At 32.4% G+C, this 23,902-nt stretch overlaps 1 protein-coding gene across 2 annotated transcripts in view; it reads right to left on the bottom strand.

Moving 5' to 3' along the window:
- Window positions 1–4,848: 4,848 nt before the first annotated feature.
- LOC134694709 (uncharacterized) overlaps window positions 4,849–23,902 on the bottom strand; it is a 38,121-nt gene continuing 19,067 nt past the window's right edge. The window contains exons 3-13 of one of the 2 annotated variants that reach the window (XM_063555752.1): window positions 22,024–22,201; window positions 20,258–20,441; window positions 18,013–18,199; window positions 17,011–17,191; window positions 13,114–13,396; window positions 11,149–11,338; window positions 9,414–9,582; window positions 8,546–8,621; window positions 8,219–8,280; window positions 7,470–7,575; window positions 4,849–6,841 (exon numbers count right to left, since the gene is read on the bottom strand). In XM_063555752.1, the coding sequence (XP_063411822.1) occupies window positions 6,571–6,841; window positions 7,470–7,575; window positions 8,219–8,280; window positions 8,546–8,621; window positions 9,414–9,582; window positions 11,149–11,338; window positions 13,114–13,396; window positions 17,011–17,191; window positions 18,013–18,199; window positions 20,258–20,441; window positions 22,024–22,201 (1,887 nt within the window). In that variant the 3' untranslated portion in view covers window positions 4,849–6,570. The remainder of the gene's footprint in view (window positions 6,842–7,469; window positions 7,576–8,218; window positions 8,281–8,545; window positions 8,622–9,413; window positions 9,583–11,148; window positions 11,339–13,113; window positions 13,397–17,010; window positions 17,192–18,012; window positions 18,200–20,257; window positions 20,442–22,023; window positions 22,202–23,902) is intronic. The other variant, XM_063555751.1, reaches the window with a different exon arrangement.

The following is a 23,902-nucleotide window of genomic DNA, read 5'->3' as shown; positions in this document are numbered from 1 at the left end:
AGCATATAGACAGAAATTTAGATCTTATAAAAAGTTTGATTCGCAAACCTATGTGGAATTTGCTCGGGAAAAAGAAGATCTATTTGATAAATGGCTTACTTCAAAGAAAACAGATAACAATTTTGATAACCTAAGACAATTGATGTTATTAGAAGAGTTCAAACAATGTGTTCATTTAGACTTAAAAACACATTTAGACGACAAAACTGTTGAGTCAATACATGATGCAGCTGTTATTTCAGATAATTATACTCTTTCACATAAAAGAAGTTTCAAGGGTCAAAATGTTAATACTTCCAGTGGAAATTACAAAAATCAAAGCACTGATCATACTGATAGTAAGCCTGTTCCACAGAATAAGAGTCAGTCCAGTTATAATATGTCTAGTCCAAAATTTGATACTTTTGAGAAGAAGTCACTTACTTGTGCTTATTGTAAGAAGATTGGTCACCTGATGGCTGATTGTTTTAGACTCCAGAAGAAGAATGAACGAGATAATAAGCCGAAGACCAGTGCTTGTACGACACCTTATATTACCAGTACATTGGAATGTCCTGCGAGTCAGGCTTTTAAGTCCAGTTTTTGTGATTATATGGAGGAATACAAACCCTTTATGTCTGATGGGTTTGTTGCTATTGTTGATGATACCACTCTTCAGCCTATTAAGATTTTACGGGACACTGGAGCTTCTCAGTCTTTATTGTTAGAAGGTGTGTTGCCTTTGTCTGAGAAGACTTCTGTTGGTGCCTCCGTTTTGTTACAAGGTGTAGAGTTAGGTTGTATAGATGTTCCTCTCCATCGAATTTATCTGAAGTCAGATTTGGTAACTGGACCAGTTGTTGTAGGTGTTCGTCCTAATCTCCCTGTTGAGGGTGTTACATTATTGCTAGGAAATGATCTAGCTAGGAACAAAGTGGTTGCTGAACCAATTGTTAGCAGTGAACCGGTGGTGGATGCCAAATCACCTGAAGATGATGCTGAATTGTATCCAGCTTGTGTTGTTACTAGGGCGATGGCTAGAAAACAACAAGATGATAATTTGAAAGAAGACAAATTTGATTACATGGACCTTTCTGACACTTTTATAGCTGATATTGCAGATCCTAGTAAATCAGAAAAGGCCATTATAAAACCAACTAGTGTTAACAAGAATGTTATTATGCCATGGCCAGACGTTAACAGCCATTCATTAGACCGAAAGAATTTATCTGAAGAACAACATAAAGACCCTGAGGTTCTCCAGCTCAGCCTGAGAGCTCAACCACAGGACGAAGCAGACAAAGTGGCCGAATGCTATTACCATCAGGACGGCATTTTAATGAGGAAGTGGAGGCCTCCTGATGCTACCCCAGAGGAGGAATGGAGAGTGGTGTACCAAGTGGTGGTGCCTAAAGTTTATAGGCAAGAAATTATTGGTCTTGCCCATGACACCCCCTTGGCTGGACACTTAGGTATCAGGAAGACTAGCCTTAAGATCTTGCAGCATTTCTACTGGCCTAAACTTAGAAATGATGTTGCAGAATACTGCAAATCATGTCATATATGCCAGGTTGTTGGTAAACCTAACCAGAAAATACCACCAGCACCACTTCTGCCTATTCCAGCCTTTGACGAACCTTTCAGCAGAGTTCTAATAGACTGTGTCGGACCTTTACCAAAGACCAAGACTGGAAATGCATATTTATTGACAATCATGTGTACATCTACCCGCTTTCCTGAAGCTATTCCGCTCAGAAATATCAAGACACCTACTATCGTCAAAGCTTTGATCAAATTTTTCACATTAGTAGGACTTCCTAAGTCTATACAGTCCGACCAGGGATCAAATTTCATGTCAGGTTTATTTCAGCAAGTCGTGTACCAGTTAGGGATTGCTCAGTACAGATCAAGTGCTTACCATCCAGAGTCTCAAGGTGCCTTAGAATGTTTTCATCAAACATTGAAGAACATGATTAGAACTTTTTGTCTTCAATTTGACAGAGACTGGGATGATGGAGTTCATTTTCTACTTTTTGCGGTCCGAGAGGCTGTTCAAGAATCCCTTGGATTTAGTCCCTTTGAATTGGTATTTGGTCATACTGTAAGAGGACCGTTAAAATTGATTAAGGAAAAGTGGCTTACTGAACATACTGACTTGAATCTTTTAGACTATGTATCTAGATTTAAAGAAAAACTGTATACTGCTTGTCAAATTGCTCAGAAAAACTTGAAAAATGTACAAAACAAGATGAAAATATGGTATGATAAAGATGCCAGGGACAGAGTTTTTGAGCCTGGTGATAAGGTACTTGTGTTTTTGCCAGTCCCTGGACATCCTTTACAGGCTAAATATTGTGGTCCTTATACAATAGAGAGTAAAATTAATGATTTGAATTATATTGTAAAAACTCCAGGTCGGCGCAAACAAAATAGAGTGTGTCATATTAATATGTTAAAACCATATTTTGAGCGTACTAATGTACTATGTGATAGTAAACCAGTTGCCACTTTAGGCATGGTTAAATTTGAGAACAATCATGACAAACCAGATGTAATTGAACCAACTTTTAGTTGTAAAACTATGGAAGAGACAGTTAGATTGGAAAATTCAGAAATTTTGTCAAATTTAGATTCAAAACTTGCACATCTGTCTTTTGATCGTAGAGAAGAAATAAAAACTTTGGTATTTTCTTTCAAAAATCTTTTTCCAGATGTGCCTAACAAAACAACTGCTGTTTGTCATGATGTTGATGTAGGAGATGCTTCTCCAATTAAGCAACATCCTTACCGGCTCAATCCACTCAAACTTGAAGTTATGAGAAAAGAAATTAAATATATGCTTGACAATGATATTATTGAGCCGAGTAACAGTGAATGGAGCTCTCCTTGTCTCCTTGTGCCAAAACCAGATAAAACCTTTCGTTTCGTGACTGATTTCAGAAAAGTAAATTCAGTCTCAAAATCTGATTCCTATCCGATTCCAAGGATAGACGATTGTATTGACAATATTGGTCAAGCAAAATTTGTGAGCAAATTTGATTTATTGAAAGGTTATTGGCAAGTTCCATTGACACAGAGAGCTCGTGAAATATCAGCTTTTGTTACACCAGATGGCTTATTTCAATATACTGTAATGCCGTTTGGCATGAAAAGTGCTCCAGCTACATTTCAAAGAATGATCAATAATGTTATAAAAGATTTAGACTGTTGTTATGCTTATATTGATGATCTAATTGTATGTAGTGATAGCTGGGAACAGCATTTAACACATTTGTATGATACTTTTGATAGATTGTCAAAATCAAATTTGACTGTTAATCTTGGTAAAAGTGAATTTTGTCAGGCCACTGTTGATTATTTAGGGCATACAGTTGGCCAAGGTCAAGTAAAACCTATAATGGCTAAAGTGGAAGCTATTTCCAAATTTCCTCCTCCTACAAATAGAAAACAACTTATGAGATATTTAGGCATGATTGGATTTTACAGGAAATTTTGTTCAAATTTTGCTACTGTTGTTCAACCATTGACTCATCTTTTACGAAAAGACTCTAAATTTATCTGGAGTGAAAATTGTCAAAACGCTTTTGAAAATAGCAAATCACTTTTAATTAATAGTCCAGTTCTGATTACTCCAGACTTTGAAAAACAATTTAAACTTGCCGTTGATGCAAGCGATGTAGGAATAGGAGCTGTTTTATATCAAGAGACAGATGATAATGTTGAAAAACCTATGTCATATTTTTCTAAGAAATTAGATAAACATCAGAAAAATTATTCAACTATTGAAAAAGAGTGTTTTGCAATGTTGTCAGCACTTCAACATTTTGATGTATATTTGAATCCCACTGTATATCCTATTCTTGTTTATACTGATCATAATCCTCTCACCTTCATGCATAAAATGAGAAACAAGAATCAGAGGTTGACTAGGTGGAGTTTATTGTTACAGGAATATGATGTAATTGTAAAACATATTAAGGGTAAAGATAATGTAATAGCTGATGCTTTATCTAGAGCTTATTAAATCACTTTGTATATATTATGTATTTTTGTTCATATTATTCATGATAAGTTTTTGTTACACTAAAACTTCTTTTAAGGGGGGAGGTGTTATGATATTGTAATGATTATGTTTATTTATGTTGGCCTAATTTGTGTTGAATGGCCTGATAGTTGTTTACCAAATTATTAAATAACTGTGCAGTTTAGGAATCACTGGAACAATCACAGAATGATTGGAACTTTCTAGAATGATCCTTATAAAAGATGCGTAATTTAAACTTCTACGTTATTCCAGAAACTTCCGTTGTAACTTTCCAGGATTTTCCACAATGTTCCATTATAGAGTGTTCTAGAACTTTCCATGACAACACTATATATACAGACACTAAAGTTAAACTCTCATAATTAAACTTGGACATAGACATTGATAGACATTAGTATTCACAGCATTTGGATTGACACTTTTATTCTACAAACAACATCATACTGGATTGTGACATTAGTAGTGAACGTAATATTCAAATTGGATTCCGAAAGATTTCCGGATACAGATAAAGATAACAGATTGGACTCATATTTTGACAGTTAAGTTAACAGTAATATTTGTGTAATACCTTTTGTAAACTTTTGTATATTAAATATTGTTAAATTTTACTATTGATTTGTGTCTTTTGTTGGCTACAATTTAAAGGCGATTTCTGGCCGTAACACTGTCACAAAGACAAAAACTACACATTTGTCTATACTTGAATTTTTTATTTTGTCCTGACAGTCACTGTTTAAAAACATTGAATTTTTGGCTACTTTCAAAATTACAATATGTTAAAATATCAATATGTTAAACTTATATAAATACAGCTATACATCAGCAGAAGAAAATTGCAAAAAAACAAAATTTCCACAAACTTGATTAAGTCAGTTAGAATGGACCAATCAAGAAATATAGGATCCTCAAAAATAAGTTCATTTACAGTGACTATTATGTTTTTAATTACATGACTAGAAAAGTAAACTGACATATTGAATTCTTACTTGTCTTTGTTCACATTTGATTCAGCTATACTGGTATATTTTATACATACTTTAATATAGAATGATTAAATCAAACAAGAATGTGTCTACTGTACACAGATGTCCCACTATTACTTTAATTTTAATATGTTTAGTGCACAGTGATATTAAGGGTCAAAAATATAATTTGGCATCTAAATTACAAAGATCTTATCATAGGGAACATATTTTATACATATTTATAGAATAACTAAATTGAAAAATTTAATATAGAATCAAATGACAAAACAACACATTGGTTCAAGAACATAATAAATGTGTGTAATGCTTGAATCAATTATTAGTTTTAAGTCACAAGTTGAACATCTTTTTATATCTAGTTATTTACTCTTTTTATTAAAATGGCTATGGGCTTTTAAATTGAACTTAAAATTAAAACACAAGGTTCTATATCTTATCTACATGTTCTCATTTTGTTTCAATGTAACATCACTAACAAAGTCTTTCATTGGATGACGTCAGGTGTGAAATTATGTGTTATTATTTCTAAAATGGGAAATCACAATATTTTTTTTTATAAATGAAATACAGTATAACCTTCCTAATCTGACATCTGGATATTCCAACATCCTGTTTTAACAGACACAATTTCATGGTCCCAAAATAGACCTATCCTTGCGATAAAACCTGAATATTCCAACATCCTTTTTTATCCAACATTTTTTTCTGGTCATGTAGTGTGTTGGATTAGGCAAGTTCCACTGTAACAATATTTAAGTCAATATATATACATTTTTTACTAATTCCTATCATGCAAGTTATATCTTATTCAACATTAAATCATACCGTAAGATCTACTACTTAGTGTCTGCTCATTTGTCTAACAGAGAACCATGTCTGGTTTGTATTATACAAAAAACTTTTATCAATATCTTTACTATTGCGCCAAAAATTACATCTTTCATTTGTGCCATATATTTATATACAGGTAAATAATAAGGTTTTTCCTTAGGATTTAAAACAGAATCTTCTAAAAATATTATCAAACTCTGAGCACTATAAAATCCTTGCATTTTTGGTAAAATGTCATGTTGTAGGAACATCCTGCACAACATTGTTATGAAAAAAAGATATTTTTTTTTTAGTTCTTGATTGCATAAGAAAACATTCCTCAGAAATTAGTCATCATAAAACCATTAAAATTAATAAAACAGTTCGGACAAATTAATGTGATCATAAAACCTGGTAATAAAACTCAAACGAAAGCACTATAAGAATTTCACTTGTGAGACCTGAGTTCTGAGCACTATACACAACAGTAAAGTTATACTCTCCATATCAGCTGTAATTGTGGATTTGTAATTTTATTTATGGTACACATAGTTGACTAGTCTCCATTTTCAGCCTGAAACCAACTAATTTGTTTATTCTTTATCATATGACAATCCGTTTTGATCCAATGGACATGCTCAGGCTATATCATGCAACACTTTTGACCAATGAATCAACTTTTCCTTGAAGCAATGAATTTGCTTATCCTATATCATGTGACAATCAGCTTTTAACCAATAGCCTTGCTTATGCTATATCATGTGACACTTTTGACCAATGAATCAATCTTCCATCCCTGATAATATAAATATCTTTTTCAGATAAACACTGTAAAACACCAAGTGTATATCCAACAGTAAAATCAGCCGTAAGTTCAAGGTCATCTGCAGCTAGTAAGATAGTTTTATGTAAATCCTGTGTGGCAAGAAATTCAGCAAATGTCCCTAATTTAGCAGTCCTATGTGTTATAAGTATTTTATCATGTTTACAGTTTCTACACACATCAGCAATGCTCTTTCTGAAATTAAACAATATATAAAATCATGTAAATATTAAAATAAAATATTTGGACAAAATGAGTATTTGTTGTAAGTACCCTCAAAAATATTGCAGATATTATGACAAATTTTTTAATGTACTGTCAAACCTCTATTGTCTCGTAAATATTTCCATTTGTTTAATGCATTCCCAACTGTGATGGGTCAAACTGAGTTGATTGAAACCTTGGTTAACTTGAGCATATATATTGATGGTGGGTAATTTTACTTACAATACTTAAAATGTTTCCCTTCCAAATTATTTGACATATGTAGGTAAACTTTACTTGTCAACAAATTTGGAAGAGAAACATTTTAAGTTAGAAATAAGAATTCAAATATTGAAATCTTTCTTTTTAATCATGAAAGAAAAGAAAAGTTCCTGATAATCCTGGGTCAATTCATTGTTATATAACCATGATAACAATTGGAACTGAAAATATTAGGCAGTAAGATCAAAGGGAAAATGTACAAATTGGCCATTAATACAGATTATTGGATTTATCTAATTAAGAAAAATAAATTATTGAATTCTATAGTCTGAGCCTCAGCAAGTTTTAACTGTTTGCTTCTTATTATTTTTTAGACACCAAGAAATTAAAAACTTACATATCATCTTCATTAAAGTCCTGATCATTCTGACTGCAAGTTTGGATTATTGTTGGTTTTGTGGCGGCTCTTTCAAGAAATCTGATTAATTCCTCATTCAATGTTGCTAAAAGTTAAAAAATAAAATTGAGAATGGAAATGGGGAATGTGTCAAAGAGGCAAAAACCAGAACATAGAAAAAACAACAGCAGAAAGTCACCAACAGGTCTTCAAAATAGCGAGAATTTCCCCCACCCAGAGGCGTCCTTCAGCTGTCCCCTAAACAAATATAAAATAGACTGTCAATTGCTTTACTGCCGCCATAGTTTGATATATCTGCTGCCTGCTTTGTAAGTTAATATATATGTATGGTTTTTTGCTCATTGTAGAAGGTTGTACAGTGACCTACAACTGTTTACATCCAATGCGTTTGAACTCTGGTAAATGTTGTATAATTGGAAATCATACCACATTTTTTTTTATATGTATGTGTAAAAATAAAGAAGAGGTGGCAGCATTGGCAATGAGACAACTCTCCACAAGAGACAAAGTGACACAAAAATAAACAGTGGTTTATTTGTAAGGGAGCTGTAATATATAGATTCATTATTACATGAAATAAATTGTCATACAACTGAATGGTCAAGTTATCATCTATAATATGTAGTACAGTATTACGGTATTATAAATTAATTTTTGTCTTTTAATCTTTTACTCCATAAAAGCACAGGTACATGTTGTATCCCCCAAAATAAAAATTCTCTGTTTACCTCCTGCTTGAATAACTGTCAGGCCCTCATTTGAATCAGGCAAAGTTTTCATTCTTTTGCAACTGAAAGTAAATTAATATACAATGTAGGTCTTTATAGTTTATAATATAATGATATTTTCTTTACTTTTTTTTAAGATGTAAATTAGAACCAAATATAATTACTTTTTCTGTTTAAAAAAAATAAAGTCTCTAGTAAAAGTTTCAAAAAGCACAGTTGATTCTTTAATTTCCCTAGAAAACATTTTCATGGATGGAGGAAAACTTGTTTCTTTGACATTTGATTTTGAGGCACTTTCATTCATCAGAACTATTTTTAAGACTTTACCTTGTGTCCTCCCTGGATTCTTGATGTGAAAGATCAGAGACAGATCTTTTATTACTAATCACAGCTGGCTGGTTTACTAAAGGAAAAAAGTTGATTAAAACAATACAAAACACTCTGGTTATTTACATAACTCACTACAGGAAAGTGGACTCTAGTACAATGTATATGTAGCAAAAGTTTCATCAGAAAAAATAGTTCTCAACAATGATAAGGTATTTTTTTCCATCTTGGATTACAATAATTTTATAGTAGATTTTAGTGCAGAAATGAATTTGTTTTAAAACAAACATTCAAATGAACAAAATATAAAATTTATATCTCTCAGAAATAGCTTTGTTAAACTAAAGGTCATTTTTTTTCAATCTATCAATAAGAAAAATAAAAAAATAAATGAATATGCTTTTTAAATGGGAGATAAATAAGAAAAAATCATAAATTTAAAAGTTCATAACTAAAACATTGATCCATTTTTATTTTTTTTTGATTTACCAGAAAGCATCTCTAAATGTGAAGCAGGATCTGTTTACCCTTTAAGAATACATAATGGTCTTGCTCAGTCTTACTTTACAATGGTGTGTGATGGTAGATTATCTTTTCATAATTTTTTATTCTTTTGCCATGGCATTGTCAGTATGTTTTCATTGTTTTGCCATGGCATTGTCAGTATGTTTTCATTGTTTTGCCATGGCATTGTCAGTATGTTTTCATTGTTTTGCCATGGCATTGTCAGTATGTTTTTGTCTTCTGATTTTGAATGACCCTTTGGTATCTTTCACCTCTACTAAATAAAGAGTTTTCTCTTATTCCTGTTTTGAAATTTGTCAATTTTTTTCTTTGGATCAGACACCAAATTCCCACTTAAACTTACCCTCATTCCTCTGAATCTCCCGTAGTTTATGAAACACTTTGATCATATTATTCCTGTCATTGACTGTATAAGGCCTCAGATGAACTACAACAGGCAGGCTGTCGACAGGTTTAAACTCCACTGTCAGTTGACTTTTACATGTAACCTTAACAATAATTCCTGTAGAAACCTGAAAAGAAACAATGCTCCATTACTATAACAGATTATCTACAGTTTTGAAAACAAGGATTTTCTCAGCTAAAATTTCATCATAGTTAAATGGACAGAGGTGTTGTCATAGTTTACTCATTTTTGAGAAAATGACCTTTTTCAGTTGCCATAAACTATCTATCACCTTTTTTCTCTGCACCATGAAAGTCTTTTGGTTAGGATTGACATCTCTGATGACAACTTTTTCTTACAAATTCCACTGTGGTACCAACTTGTTGTAAATGGTGCAGAATTTTTTAAATATTAAAAGAGAATTTTTTTCTTCATTTAACTTGTTTGTGATATAACACAAAGAACTTCCATCTACAACTTGATTTCGTTTGCAGTATTCTCATGGTTTTACAAATAATAGTCTGTCACTTCTCTGTTTATTTTTAACAAAACCTGATTTTAAAAATTTGTGAACAATTTAAATATCCAACTGTTGAATTGGGGATTTGAAGAATCATGACCTCCAACATGACACAGTCAAGGTTTCCATTCTCAATTTTAATATTTCCTCAATCCCAGTACAGTCTAGTTCACACCAAACAGCAAGTTATCAAAAACTACCTTGACCAAAAACTTTAACCTGAAGTGGGACGAACAGAAAGACAAACACATAGATGCCAACCCCCTTTTGACACAATCAGCAACAAACTATCAAATTTTCCGTATTTTTGAAAAGTTTTCAGTAATCATTCATAAACGTGCATTTACCAATAAAAACTACTGACAAGTGGTTGCAAGGTGATGTGCACTAAAATTTGTTGTTTAACATGTTGTCTGTAGTATGTATTCCATTAATTAATTGTTCAGATGTTCTCGACTCGTACATTTTGGTTTTGTCAAGGAGAAGTAGAGAAAGGGGGAAAGCTACTTCATGAATGCACATTTGCCTCTTTGGAAGTCAGTGAGTTTCTCAACAATAGGTTGATAACTCCCGAGAAACCGTAAGCATTACAATGGCGTTTCTAAATACCGGACCAGGACGGAAAGTAATGATAAAAATCCGCGTTTTACAAAATTGTACGGCGATGATTGGTAATCCGTAACTATTCAACTTTGACCGTAATAGCGTAGTTTTTAAAGCAAAATCGGAAAAACTACGCAAAAATCGTAATGGTTGGCATCTATGCAAACAAACAAACAGACGGACAGAGGAACAGACCAGAAAACCTAATATCCCTCAACTATCGTAAGTTTCAAGTTGATATGACTTCAACTTCATCAAAAACTACCTTGACCAAAAACTTTAACCAAAGCTTTAACCCGAACTTTGCACTATCATTTTCTATGTTCAGTGGACCTCAAAATTGGGGTCAAAACTTTAATTTGGCATTAAAATTAGAAAGATCATATCATAGAGAACATGTATACTAAGTTTCAAGTTGATTGGGCTTCAACTTCATAAAAAAATACCTTGACCAAAAACTTTAACCTGAATTGGGACGAACGGATGAACAGAGGCACAGACCAGAAAACATAATGCCCCTCTACTATCGTAGGCAACATAAAAAACATGGTACACTTTTGAACCACCTACATTATATTTCATTATTATCATTCCATCTCCTATAACATAGTAATTTAAATCCATTTTCCATGATCCATCTACACACTTCATTTTTAGCGTTCCATCATCCCTCCATTTAGGCAAACATAACTCTTCTCCAACCAGCTTCATCTTTCCACTACATTTCAGTTGGGTTGTCTGTGTAAGGGGCACCTTGCTACTGTAGTGAAAAAGGAAATTTCAAATGTAGAATTAAACGTCAATGTAAATCCAAATGTATCATAATAAACATGGGAGATGACCACAATTTCATGGTAAGTTTTACTATTGCCTGCAACTTTCTTAAAGTGTAACTTAAATAATATTACTATGTCAATTCTAAGGTTTTCTACATGTTCTAAACATTGATATTTTAAAAATAACACTATGTGAACCTTTTTGGCTAGTGAGCGCAGCAACAAAGCTTCACATTGTATCAAGCAGCAGATATTTTACATCTATACCAAGAAAACCAAATTATCTGTTTACTGGAAATTCAGAAATTATTGCTATGTTTGGTATGCAGTTGTATTGGCATTGGCACATCTCATTACCATGGAGATTACTTGTTGGGATATTAGATATCTCTGTGTCCATTGAAATGAGATTTTGGCATGTTCTTTACTACATATATAGAGAATAATACATGGCCAAATCCGTATCATATGTCGTATCATCCCGAGACATCAATATCAGCCCAAGGGCCTTTATGCCCGAGGGATGATATTGGTCTAGGGTGATAAGACATGTGATACAGATTTTGCCATGTATTATACGCTTTATCATATATTTCAACAGAAGAGTATTATATTATATGAACTGTTTTCTGATCCATAACACTGGGTTACCTTCAGTTCTAGATTTTCTACTTTTGTTTTGTTTCAAAAGCATTAAAATAACTGCTCAATTACTTATCCAAAGCACCTGAGTTACCTTACAAATTGTGTGCTGATGTTTTAAAATATTTTTTTTTATTATTGTATTTATTTGTGTGTTTTGTATTTTTTAAAGTTGCCTTTAGTGTGCCAAAAAAATGAAAACTTGACGTTCGTGACACCACATACAATATGAAAACTTGACGTTCGTGACACCACATACAATATGAAAACTTGACGTTCGTGACACCACATACAATATGAAAACTTGACGTTCGTGACACCACATACAATATGAAAACTTGACGTTCGTGACGTCACATACAAAATGAAAACTTGACGTTCGTGACGTCACATACAATATGAAAACTTGACGTTCGTGACACCACATACAATATGAAAACTTGACGTTCGTGACACCACATACAATATGAAAACTTGACGTTCGTGACACCACATACATTATGAAAACTTGACGTTCGTGACGTCACATACAATATGAAAACTTGACGTTCGTGACGTCACATACAATATGAAAACTTGACGTTCGTGACACCACATACAATATGAAAACTTGACGTTCGTGACACCACAAACAATATGAAAACTTGACGTTCGTGATGTCACATACAATATGAAAACTTGACATTCGTGACACCACATACAATATGAAAACTTGATGTTCGTGACGTCACATACAATATGAAAACTTGACGTTCGTGACACCACATACAATATGAAAACTTGACGTTCGTGACACCACATACAATATGAAAACTTGACGTTCGTGACACCACAAACAATATGAAAACTTGACGTTCGTGACGTCACATACCAAACAATGACGTCATTCAAAAAATTGACCTATTTTGAGGACAAATTTTCTTAGGCCAAAAAAAAAACAAAACTGATTTTACGTAAGAAAAAAAAATTAAAAAAATTAGGGGTGTGATAAAGGGTAGGGGTGTGATAAAGGGTGCGCATAAAAGTTGCGTGATATGAATTAAACAGCAGGCTATTTATCAAATATGCAAAACTACTGTATTTACTACTAAACATATGATAAATTAATATATAATACCTCAAGTCTGTGTCCTTTGAAATGAGATTTTGGCATGTTGGGATATTAAATATCTCTGTGTCAGCTATTATCTCAGTTTCATATGGTGAAATTTCAACGTGTTCTAGTGCTTCTTTATCAAGATTCTGATTTGATGTAATTTCCATGGGAGATGTTCTTTCTTGCATTGTTGTAACTTTTGGTTGTCTTGGAGATATTCTCCCTGGCTGAACTTTATGCTTGGTTGGTTCAATTTCATATTCCTTAAAATTCTCATCTTCAGAATCAGACATATTCTTTATTACTGAAAAAGAAAACATTGAATTATAAAATACATCAGATTTAAATGAAGCTTTCTTACACAATGCAGAACGCTTTATATAATAGTAAATGAACATTTGAATATTTGAAGAAAAAAAAATTCCAAGTTTGGAAAAATAAGAAATAAATCCTCAAACTATTCCAAAATATAAGGTGCTTGTCTGAATCAGAATTTCAGCATGTGTGCAATTGTCCTGTCAAGTTTCAAGATAGAAAACTGTAGAGGAGTTGATTACCCACTTGTCTATGCCCATTGTCATAATGTCTTCAAATGTACAACTCACAACTTGTTTTACCAAGTATTCATATTCTCTATAATGTAACGCCAACATAAAAACAATTTTACTTGAGGGGGTCCCCACATAAATCAAAGAGCTGATAGCTCTGAGGTGGAAGAAGGTGAATAAAAGGTAACCTGAATTACCATAAAATCAGCCCCACTAACCCAGGCTGCTCAGTTCCATTATCGTTATGATGTATTTCCCATCCGTACAATCATTTTCTATGTTCACATGACTGTGAAAATTAGGTAAAATCTTTAATTTGGCAGTAAAATTGAGTAGATCATATCATAAGGAATACATGTGTATTATTTAGTTACAAGTTGATTGGATTTCAACTTCATCAAAAACTACCTCGACCATAAACTTTTAACCAAAAGCAGGACAGACAGAAAACATAATGCCTATAAATGGAGCATAAAAATAGTAAGGCTTGTTACATACCTGCAAACTTTTGAAAGTTCCCATAAGGGTTTTTCGGGCACAACAACAATTTTAAAGGTTACAATTTTTAGCGTAGTATTTTGCACAATCTAAATCCTATATTTATTAAAATCAATCAAATGTCCTGAAATATTTATGTAAATTATTATCTTCCATCCATATTTTGTCTTTACATACCTGCCAACTTTCACGATTTAGGCGTGTACTATACGATTTTGACCCTTTGTCACGATTGCACGATCGTGTTCCTGAAAAACCCTCTAAAACACGATTTGGTGAAAATCTACACGAAAAATATTGTTGTTCCCGATTTTGAACTGTGTCCAATGGAGGAAAATCGTGATCAGCCAATCAAATTGTGTGTATCTCATGATCAAATTAATCAGCCAATCAAAAACGTTCTCTCAAGATTGTTTTAACATGCTAGATATTGAACTTGTGTTGTATTCCTCTGTTTGTTGGTCAGTAAAACGTGAACATGGCAAATGATTTTTCAACTGCAAGGAGGTTCTTACACAGAATAAGAATAAAAGCATGGCTGATTGACAAACTTCAATGATGCAGTACTACCATGAATATAATAAATAGTAGTTTATTCACCAACTTATTGACATTACATGTACACTTGCTGTAACATAATTTTATTTATGTATTCAATCATTTAAAGACTAATGTACTATTCATTATTTTTCACATGGACACCCCCCCCCCCCCCCACATCAACATGAGGAATCCCTTAAATGAGGGACTACCCTTAGTCAAGGGGTCACTCTTGTAAAACATAAAATAGAAAAATGTTAATTTATTAACTTAAAAAATGGGAAATTCTGACATTCATGACATTATATTTGGAACAGCTTTTCTAAATGAAGAGTCTTATTATTTTGAATAATAAAGAAGATATAAGGCCAAGAACATATCAAAATTCTTGAACATGTGTTGACCATATAATACCAGATAGATCATAAAATGTATAGTTCTTTGGGAAAAGTTTCTTCAAATAATACATGTAATATGAATGTGTGCTCATTTGAACTTAAAAAGTGGTTTTTAATGTCCTAACATTGAGGGGGGAACCCTATGTGTTGTTCCCAACCTAGTAAAGGCCCTTCTTTGTGTATAATTTTAAATTGGAAAAGTCAACAACTATTTGGTATCCTTACACATGAAAATAATTCCTAGTCCTACAGCTACATGTTCATATTTTCTGCTGATATAATAACTAGAATCATGCAAATAAACTTAAAAAAAGGGATGTAAGCTCATCTTACAAATCATGAAAATATGACACTTTTTCTAGACTACAAAACAGCACGCGCAAAATAGTCGTCGCAAAGAATTTTTAACTTTGAAATTGTTGTCGCGCGCTAAAACCCCCATGGGCATTTTCAAAAGTTGGCAGGTATGTCTTTACTTCATGTACTTGTTTAGTAAACAAATTATTTACATGTTCACACAGGTAAACTAATTTTGCTAAAAATAGATCAAAGATGTCTGTGTAGAATCTCTAATCTACTGTTATAATTTTATTTCTTTAAATAATCAAATTTAAATTTATGAAAATAATCATGATTGATAAAATGGTATTGCATAAAGTTTATGCTTTCAGAGACTATTTATGTTTAGATCATGGTTCTAGAGGCTTCTTCACATATTTGTAAACAAACCAATATGGCCGCCACACGTGATTACCTTTGCACTTTGTATATGGAAAAAAATATTTCTGACAAAAGTCAGGTTTCTCTTGTCAAAACGGATTTATATTTATATTGCAATAAATTATTCATAAGGAGGAACATTCAGTTTCAATTATATTTCTTATTCTATGAGCATTTAGAGTTTAATCGAATTCTCCCAACAGTAACTTAATGCTCTTGTCAACTGAGTCTTGAATAATTTTATAAATAGGTTCAAATCATTTGAAGTAGAAGGGCATCTAATTCATGTGACAAAGGAAAACAATGAATAAAGACACCAATTTAATAAGAAATAGATTCTTTTTATTTATTAAAAACACAATCTTCTTGTCTGCAAGATTGCAAATTCGTAACTTCAAGGGCGAGCTTGTAAACAGGGCTAGTTGTCCCGATACAAAATTCACGCATGCGTAAAACAAATATGTACAGTAAAAACATCCGGTTACAAGTAAATAAATAACGTTCATGTGGATGAGATGAAATCTATTAATTTACATAAATAAAAGGGTCATATTTACGATAGTGATAGTTTTTAAATCCTAATTTACAAATTAAATGATTCAGATGCTAAATCATTGGTAAAAATCGGTGTCAGGAATCTTAAGTTGTTATGGCTTGGAAATTGTAATACACAGAAACTTATTCAGAAGACTTGACGTATTCTTCCACCAAAAATAAAAGAGGAAGAATGTGTCTGAGGATATTATTGCCCAATAGACTCAAGTTTTAAAATATATTCTAAATTTAAAGGGGCATAACTCTTGAACAGTAAATGACTCATAACACAAATTTGAACTCACTCTGGGTGTTGTGGTTCTTAACATTGTGAATTAATTCATATTTTTTTTCTGAGACAACATAAAGTTAAGGACAGAACCAATATTCAGAAAGAAAGACAGTTAAGGGTAATATTTAATGTCCCCATAGGCTCCAGTAGGGAGATATAAATTCTGCATACCTACTGTATATTCAGAAATTATTACATGAATTTTTTTAGAATCATTTAAAGACTAAAAAGCAGTTTTAATTTTTGCAATGTTGAGAAAAATACTGTTTAATTCATAAAAAAAAGAAGAATAAAGCGAGTTTTAATCATTGCAAATATAACCCTGTCACATTTTTGGCAAAAATAAAAACATCCTACTTATTCAAGTAAACACTGAAAGTGACTTTACCTGTAGGAACAGCGTTCATCTTCTGAATTTCCAACAACTTTTCATAAATATTCTTCATTTTCTCTTCCTCAACAGATTTCATTGGAATAAGATGGAAATATAAAAAACTCTTTTGACCAAGTTCTAAGGTTAATCTAAGTTGGGTTAAACAGTCAACGGTTTTAACAGTATCTGGTCTGAGCTTGGGGAGAAGAAAAATAACATAAGTGTAAACATATTATATTATAAAATGAAATTCAAGTTAAATTATGTACACAATTCACCGTTTATGGGTAATCTCATTGTTCGTACACCAAAATGAAAATAACATTATTTCATTGGTTGAATTACCATTGGTTTTTTTAATTAGTTGTTAGTGGCTTTGAAGTAGCTGTCAGATAACTGCGAGTACTCTCAGATCTGTACCTAGTGTCTTTTTATTATTGGGATGTACAGGAACCTGGCCACATCCAATCTGTGTTTTTGTTAGATGTATTAAATTTCTATTTGTATCCATCTGAAGAGTTTAACCTTTTTCAACTGATTTATATTGTACGGTTACACCACTTTCCCAGGTTAAGGGGAGGGTTGAGATCAAACATATACTGTGGATTCATTTATTTTCGTGGGTACCAATTTTCGTGGTTTGAAGAAAACTTACACATTCATGGATATTTGATTTCGTGGTTTGGGCAAAGTCTATACTCATTCCTTTACAAAATTTGTATTTCGTTGAACATTTGAATTTGTGGTTCTCCTTTACCCACGAAATCCATGAAAATTGGTATCCAACGAATATAAATGAATCCACAGTATGTTTATCCTCATCACTGTCTATATATATGTGCATGTATTTCAGTGATTGTCATTTATTACTTATAACTTTGTTTTTTATTCATTTTTTTGTGTGTGAATTGATAAGGCCATTATTTTTTCTCGTTTGGAATGATTTTAACAACTGGTTGATAGATTAATGTATGACTAATGGCAAATATTTCTATTAAAGCAAAATATTAAAATTACCTCGTAACATTTCTGTGTGACACTTTGTCTGATGTCATAGTCCAAGGTCAAGGTCCATTTCCCTTGATAAAGTTCTACACTGAGTGACCCACTTCTCCATGGTAACTTGGTAGGGTCACTTCTAAAACATTTAATTTTTCCTCTACAGGCCAATGGTGATAGAATGTTTCTTGGTTTTTGCATTTGGCTGAAGAAAAAAGTTATAATTAGTATCTAAAACAAGAATGTGTTAATTGTACACAATGATCAACATTAGCATACCTGCCAACTTTCACGATTTAGGTGTGTACTACACGATTTTGACCCTTTGTCACGATTGCACGATCGTGTTCCTGAAAAAACCTCTAAAACACGATTTGGTGAAAATCTACACGAAAAATATTGTTGTTCCCGATTTTGAACTGTGTCCAATGGAGGAAAATCGTGTTCAGCCAATCAAATTGTGTGTTTCTCATGATCAAATTAATCAGCCAATCAAAAACGTTTTCTCTCAAGATTGTTTTAACATGCTAGATATTGAACTTGTGTTGTATGTCAGAATTGTAAAAACGTGAACAGGGCAAATGAGTTTACAACTACAAGGAGGTTCTTACACAGAATAAGAATAAAAACATGGCTGATTGACAAGCTTCAATGATGCAGTACTACCATGAATATAATAAATAGTAGTTCATTCAATAATTTATTGACATTAAATGTACACTTGCTGTAACATAATTTTATTTATATGTATTCAATCATTTAAAGTATAATGTACTTTTCATTACTTTTCACATGGACCCATCCCACAACAACATGAGAAATCCCTTAAATGAGGGACTACCCTTAGTCAAGGGGTCACCCTTGTAAAAAATAAAATAGAAAAATGTAGATTTATTAACTTATAAATTGGAAATTCTGACATTATATTTGTAACAGCTTTTCTAAATGAAGAGTCCTATTATTTTGAATAATAAAGAAGATGAAAGGCCAAAAACATATCAAAATTCTTGGACATGTGTTGACCATACATGTATAATACCAGATAGATCATTAGATGTATAGTTCTTTGAGAAAAGTTTCTTCAAATAATATGAATGTGTGCTCATTTGTACTTAAAAAGTGGTTTTTAATGTCCTAACATTGAGGGGGATCCCTATGTGTTGTGTCCAACCTGATTAAGGTCCTTCTTTGTTTATAATTTTAAATTGGAAAAGTCAACAACTATTTAGTATCGATCTTACACATTAAAATAATTCCTGGTTTTACAGCTACATGTTCATATTTTCTGCTGATAGAATCATGCAAATAAACATTAAAAAAAAAAGGGATGTAAGCTCATCTTAAAAATCATGCAAATATGACACTTTTTCTAGACTACAAAACAGCACGCGCAAAATAGTCGTCGCAAAGAATTTTAAACTTTGAAATTGTTGTCCCGGGCTAAAACCCCCATGGGCATTTTCAAAAGTTGGCAGGTATGCATTAGAGTCAATAACTCGATAAAAAGCTAACTTACAATTTTTAGTCATGTTGACATTTATAAGAAAATCATGTCCAGCCAATTGTTTTTACTTTTTTAAGTTTTTATCTTTCTAAAATTATAGTTTTCAAGATAATGGCCAAAACATGGTTAAAAATTCATCAATTGGGCAATAGCTTTTTAAATAGTATTTCCAATGTGGTACTATTTTTGGGACAAATCATATCAAAACTATCAAAAATTCATGAGCTCTTAACACGTATTGGCCAAATTTGTGTTAAAGAGGGTCTCAAATTCAGTATGACAGCTTCAAACATACTATTTTTTTACCTTTTTAAAATCTTTTCTTTTACTTTGAATTTCATGAATCAAATTTTGTTATAGTAATTTCATATCCCCATCTAACAGTTTTTAGGCTGAACATGAATTATTTTTAATTTTAGTTTCTTGTGTACAATTTGGAGTTTAGTATGGGGTTCATTATCACTTATCTAGTATATATATTTGTTTAGGGGCCAGCTGAAGGACGCCTCCAGGTGCGGACATTTCTCACTGCATTGAAGACCTGTTGGTGACCTTCTGCTGTTGTCTGTTCTATGGTTGGGTTGTTGTCTCTTTAACACATTCCCCATTTCCACTCTCAATTTTATGACATAATAAATTGTGAAGTGTTATAACCAAAATTTGCAAGTACTACTCTGTCAACACTAGGGACTATATTTGTAGACAACAAAAATGAAAACGATTAGAACAATAAACACCTGTGTACATTTGCCATTTTACCTTGTACTTGTTGGCTGTTGTTTACTTTGACTGTCTCGTGGTTTATCACGGTTTTCATCAATCTGTTTAAATGGCAGTCTGTTGGTCAGGGTTTTATTCTGATTGTCTTGTGGATTACCATGGCATAAGTCTGTCTGTTTTAATGGTGGTTTGTTGGTCAAGGTTTTATTCTGATCTGGCTGTCCTAAAAAAATAACAAGAATGTGTCCATAATACAAGGATGCCCCACTCAACACTATTATTTTATATGTTCAGTGGACAATGAAATTGGGGTCAATACTTTAATTTGACATTAAAATTAAAAAGATCATATCATAGGGAACATGTGTACTAAGTTTCAAGTTGATTGGACTTCAACTTTATCTAAAACTACCTTTACCAAAAACTTTAACCTGAGGCAGGAGGAGCAGACAGAAGGACGAAAGAACGAACGGACGCACAGACCAGAAAACATAATGCCCCTATACTATCGTAGGTGTATCGTAGGTGGGGCATAAAAAGCACAAAATCTAGAATTGTTTCCAAAATTAGACTTGCTAAGGTAGCACAATACAAAGGTTTTATCAATGTTTATACCTTCCATTCCCTAGTTTTAAAATGCTGTAACTTTCTTTATAACGCTTGAACATTTATAAAAGTGGTATTTATGGATAGCTAACAGATAACTCTTTAAATTTAATGCAATATTAGTATTATACAACAATTATGTAATCAATTATAATGTTAGCTATGTCTACAAAATTTTACAAGAAATTTCCACTTTCAACATGTTCCAATTGAAATGATCTTCTTCATGGTTACCCTGAGAGGGTTGATTTTATAACTTCTTGTTCCTAGAGCCTGTAACCTTCTTTATAACGCTTGAACATTTATAAAAGTGGTATTCATGGATAGCTAACAGATTACTCTTTCAATTTAATACAATATTAGTATTGGGTTGATTTTATAAATTCTTGTTCCTAGAGCCGTTATCTACAAAAAAGTGTCTCAGATTTCTGATAGACTGTATATTTTCGCAATAAAAGATTAATCTTTTATCTATCTATATATACCTCTTTTATATTGGAGATTGGAAGTAAAAAAATCTTTTTATTGTGCTACCTTAAGTCTGTTCCTTATATATATAAAACAAAATAATTTTGTATAAATAAAACAGAACTAAATATTTAAGCTACACATCTATGAATATGTCTGCTTATCTTTTCTTTTAGGCATTACACATGTTTTTTTCTGACATTTTCTGACTTTTTTTTGATTAATCTATTTGATATGACCATACTGATATTTGAGTATTTGATAAATAGATTTAAGCACGCTGCATTCTGTTTGTGCTTGTCCATAGTCAGGTTCTGTTATTTAGTGGCCGTTTGTTGCTTATTTGATCATAAATCCGGCAGTGTTTTTTTCTCATTTGTAAAGCTTGTATTTGTCCAATGTCAGGACCCTTTCATTTAGTTGGTGTTACTTTCTTGTTTGTACATAAATCAGGCACTTATTTTTCTCAATACATTGTAATAGTAAGACTTGTACTTGTCCAAAGTCAGAAGCCTATATTAATTTAGTTGTTTGTTTCTAATGTTAGTACATAAATCAGGCACTTATTTTTCTCATTACATTGTAATAGTAAGACTTGTACTTGTCCAAAGTCAGAAGCCTATATTAATTTAGTTGTTTGTTTCTAATGTTAGTACATAAATCAGGCACCTATTTTTCTAAGAAGTAAAGCTTGATCTAGAAATAAATTCATACTTCATCTGTGAACCTACCATTCCCCTTTTGTATCTGTAACAGTTTCTTATACACCTTCCTCATATCACCTTCCTCTTTTTTGGCGTGTGGTTTGAAGTTAAACGTCATACAATGTTGTGTAGAGCCTCCATTTGGACGTAACTGTATCTTTAGTTCAGAGTTACAGGAGAGGTCACATATAATGTTTGAAGATAGCTAAAACAAAACAGTGTAAATAAAGATTATGTACTGAACAAAATCGCCAAAATAAATTCCTCCAATATAAAATGGCACATGCAAAGGTATTGATAAAAGGGGGCAGCCCCGATGTTCCGACACCCCGTTAGTCCGACACCCCATTAGTCCGACACCCCATTGGTCCGACACCCCACTATTCCGACACCCCATTAGTCCGACGCCCCATTGGTCCGACACACCAATAGTCCGACAATACAATAAATCCCGACCAATAGTAGTACGCTGATACACAGAAACTTACTAATATGTGAACCTATTGTTAGACCAGTGAGCAATCAGGGTCACATCGATAGTACTATAATTATGCAAATGTTTATCTTTACGAGGAACTACATGAGACTTGCATACCGAAACTGAACACACACTTTCCACATCAATTAACTTATCAATTAATCCGCTATCCGAACGGAATTTCTCACCTAACAGCCCTCCCTTGCGGGAGATGCAAACAACAATTTTCACCTTCAACTCATTTATTTGATTCAATATTGTTGATTAAAGATATACATTCATTGGTTAGATTAACCAAAACCGAAAACTGTGAGTTTTTTCTGTATTTTTTTGATTGTTTTGTTCTTTCTGTATTTATTTGATTAGTCCTATTAGTACGGTGACCAGAGTGAACATTTTAAAAATGTAATCGTCAAAAATAGTATACGGCTGTATTATATATCATTCGAATCGAAAATATATGTTTACTAAAATTAATTTGGTCGTCAAAACTAAAAATGGTGCAGTTTTTCAGAAATCGAGATCAAAGGTCAACCATCATATTCCATACATAATTGCAATGGATATTAGATAACAACTAAAATACCTTATCGCATATTTTTTTTAGCAAAACATTATGGGTTCTGTTTTTTCATTCCATTTTTTACCCAAAAATCAAAAATTATCCTAAAATAAACTGTTTCGATAAAGTAAAACACTTTTAAAAAAAGGGGGGTGATTTTTTACTTAAAAAGAAGTATTTTTTTCGAAACTATCATTATTACAAGCATCAAAACTATAATAAATGAATATAAAATACGAAAAAACATGCCTGCTTTAAGATAAATATCTTTTATTACCCAATATAGGTTTAACGATTAAGTTTTGTACACTTAGGATACGGTGACTACACGCTAAATTTACAACAAACTCTATAAACACAGACTGATATGTGGCTTTAAAAAAACTTTTTATATGTTATACCATGCATAACAAGGAACACAAGTCAGCGCAGAACATATACACAATTGTAAAAAGTATTTTGGATTACTAGAACTACATTTAACTGTCTGAAAACTTTAGATTTTTGATAAATGATACAATATCAGAAATGCACATTCAATTTGCAAATCGCACCAAAAGCCTTATATATACTGGTAAATAAAATTTAGTTCTCAAACTTCTTTTGTTAGGGCATGTTTATAAACGTTCTTGCATGATTCTGATCCTTGGCAGGAACATAAGTCGGTACATGCAAGGTTTTGGGCGACACAAACACACGACTTTTTACATTGTGATTTTCCCTTACACGAACACACGAGGTCGTGAAGAAAATCTGCTGACATGTTTCCTTCAAAGTAGACAGGGTGCAAGGAATCTTTAAATGATTTCCATCCGTATTCCAATGGTGAAGGCAGAGGTGGTTTTGCAAGACAAGAAGCATGCCAA

The sequence above is a fragment of the Mytilus trossulus genome, chromosome 13, assembly GCF_036588685.1.
Source record: "Mytilus trossulus isolate FHL-02 chromosome 13, PNRI_Mtr1.1.1.hap1, whole genome shotgun sequence".
In the NCBI taxonomy this organism is placed as follows: Eukaryota; Metazoa; Mollusca; class Bivalvia; order Mytilida; family Mytilidae; genus Mytilus; species Mytilus trossulus.
The sequence above is the reverse complement of the archived record's forward strand: the minus strand, read 5'-3'. Positions and strand labels throughout refer to the sequence as shown.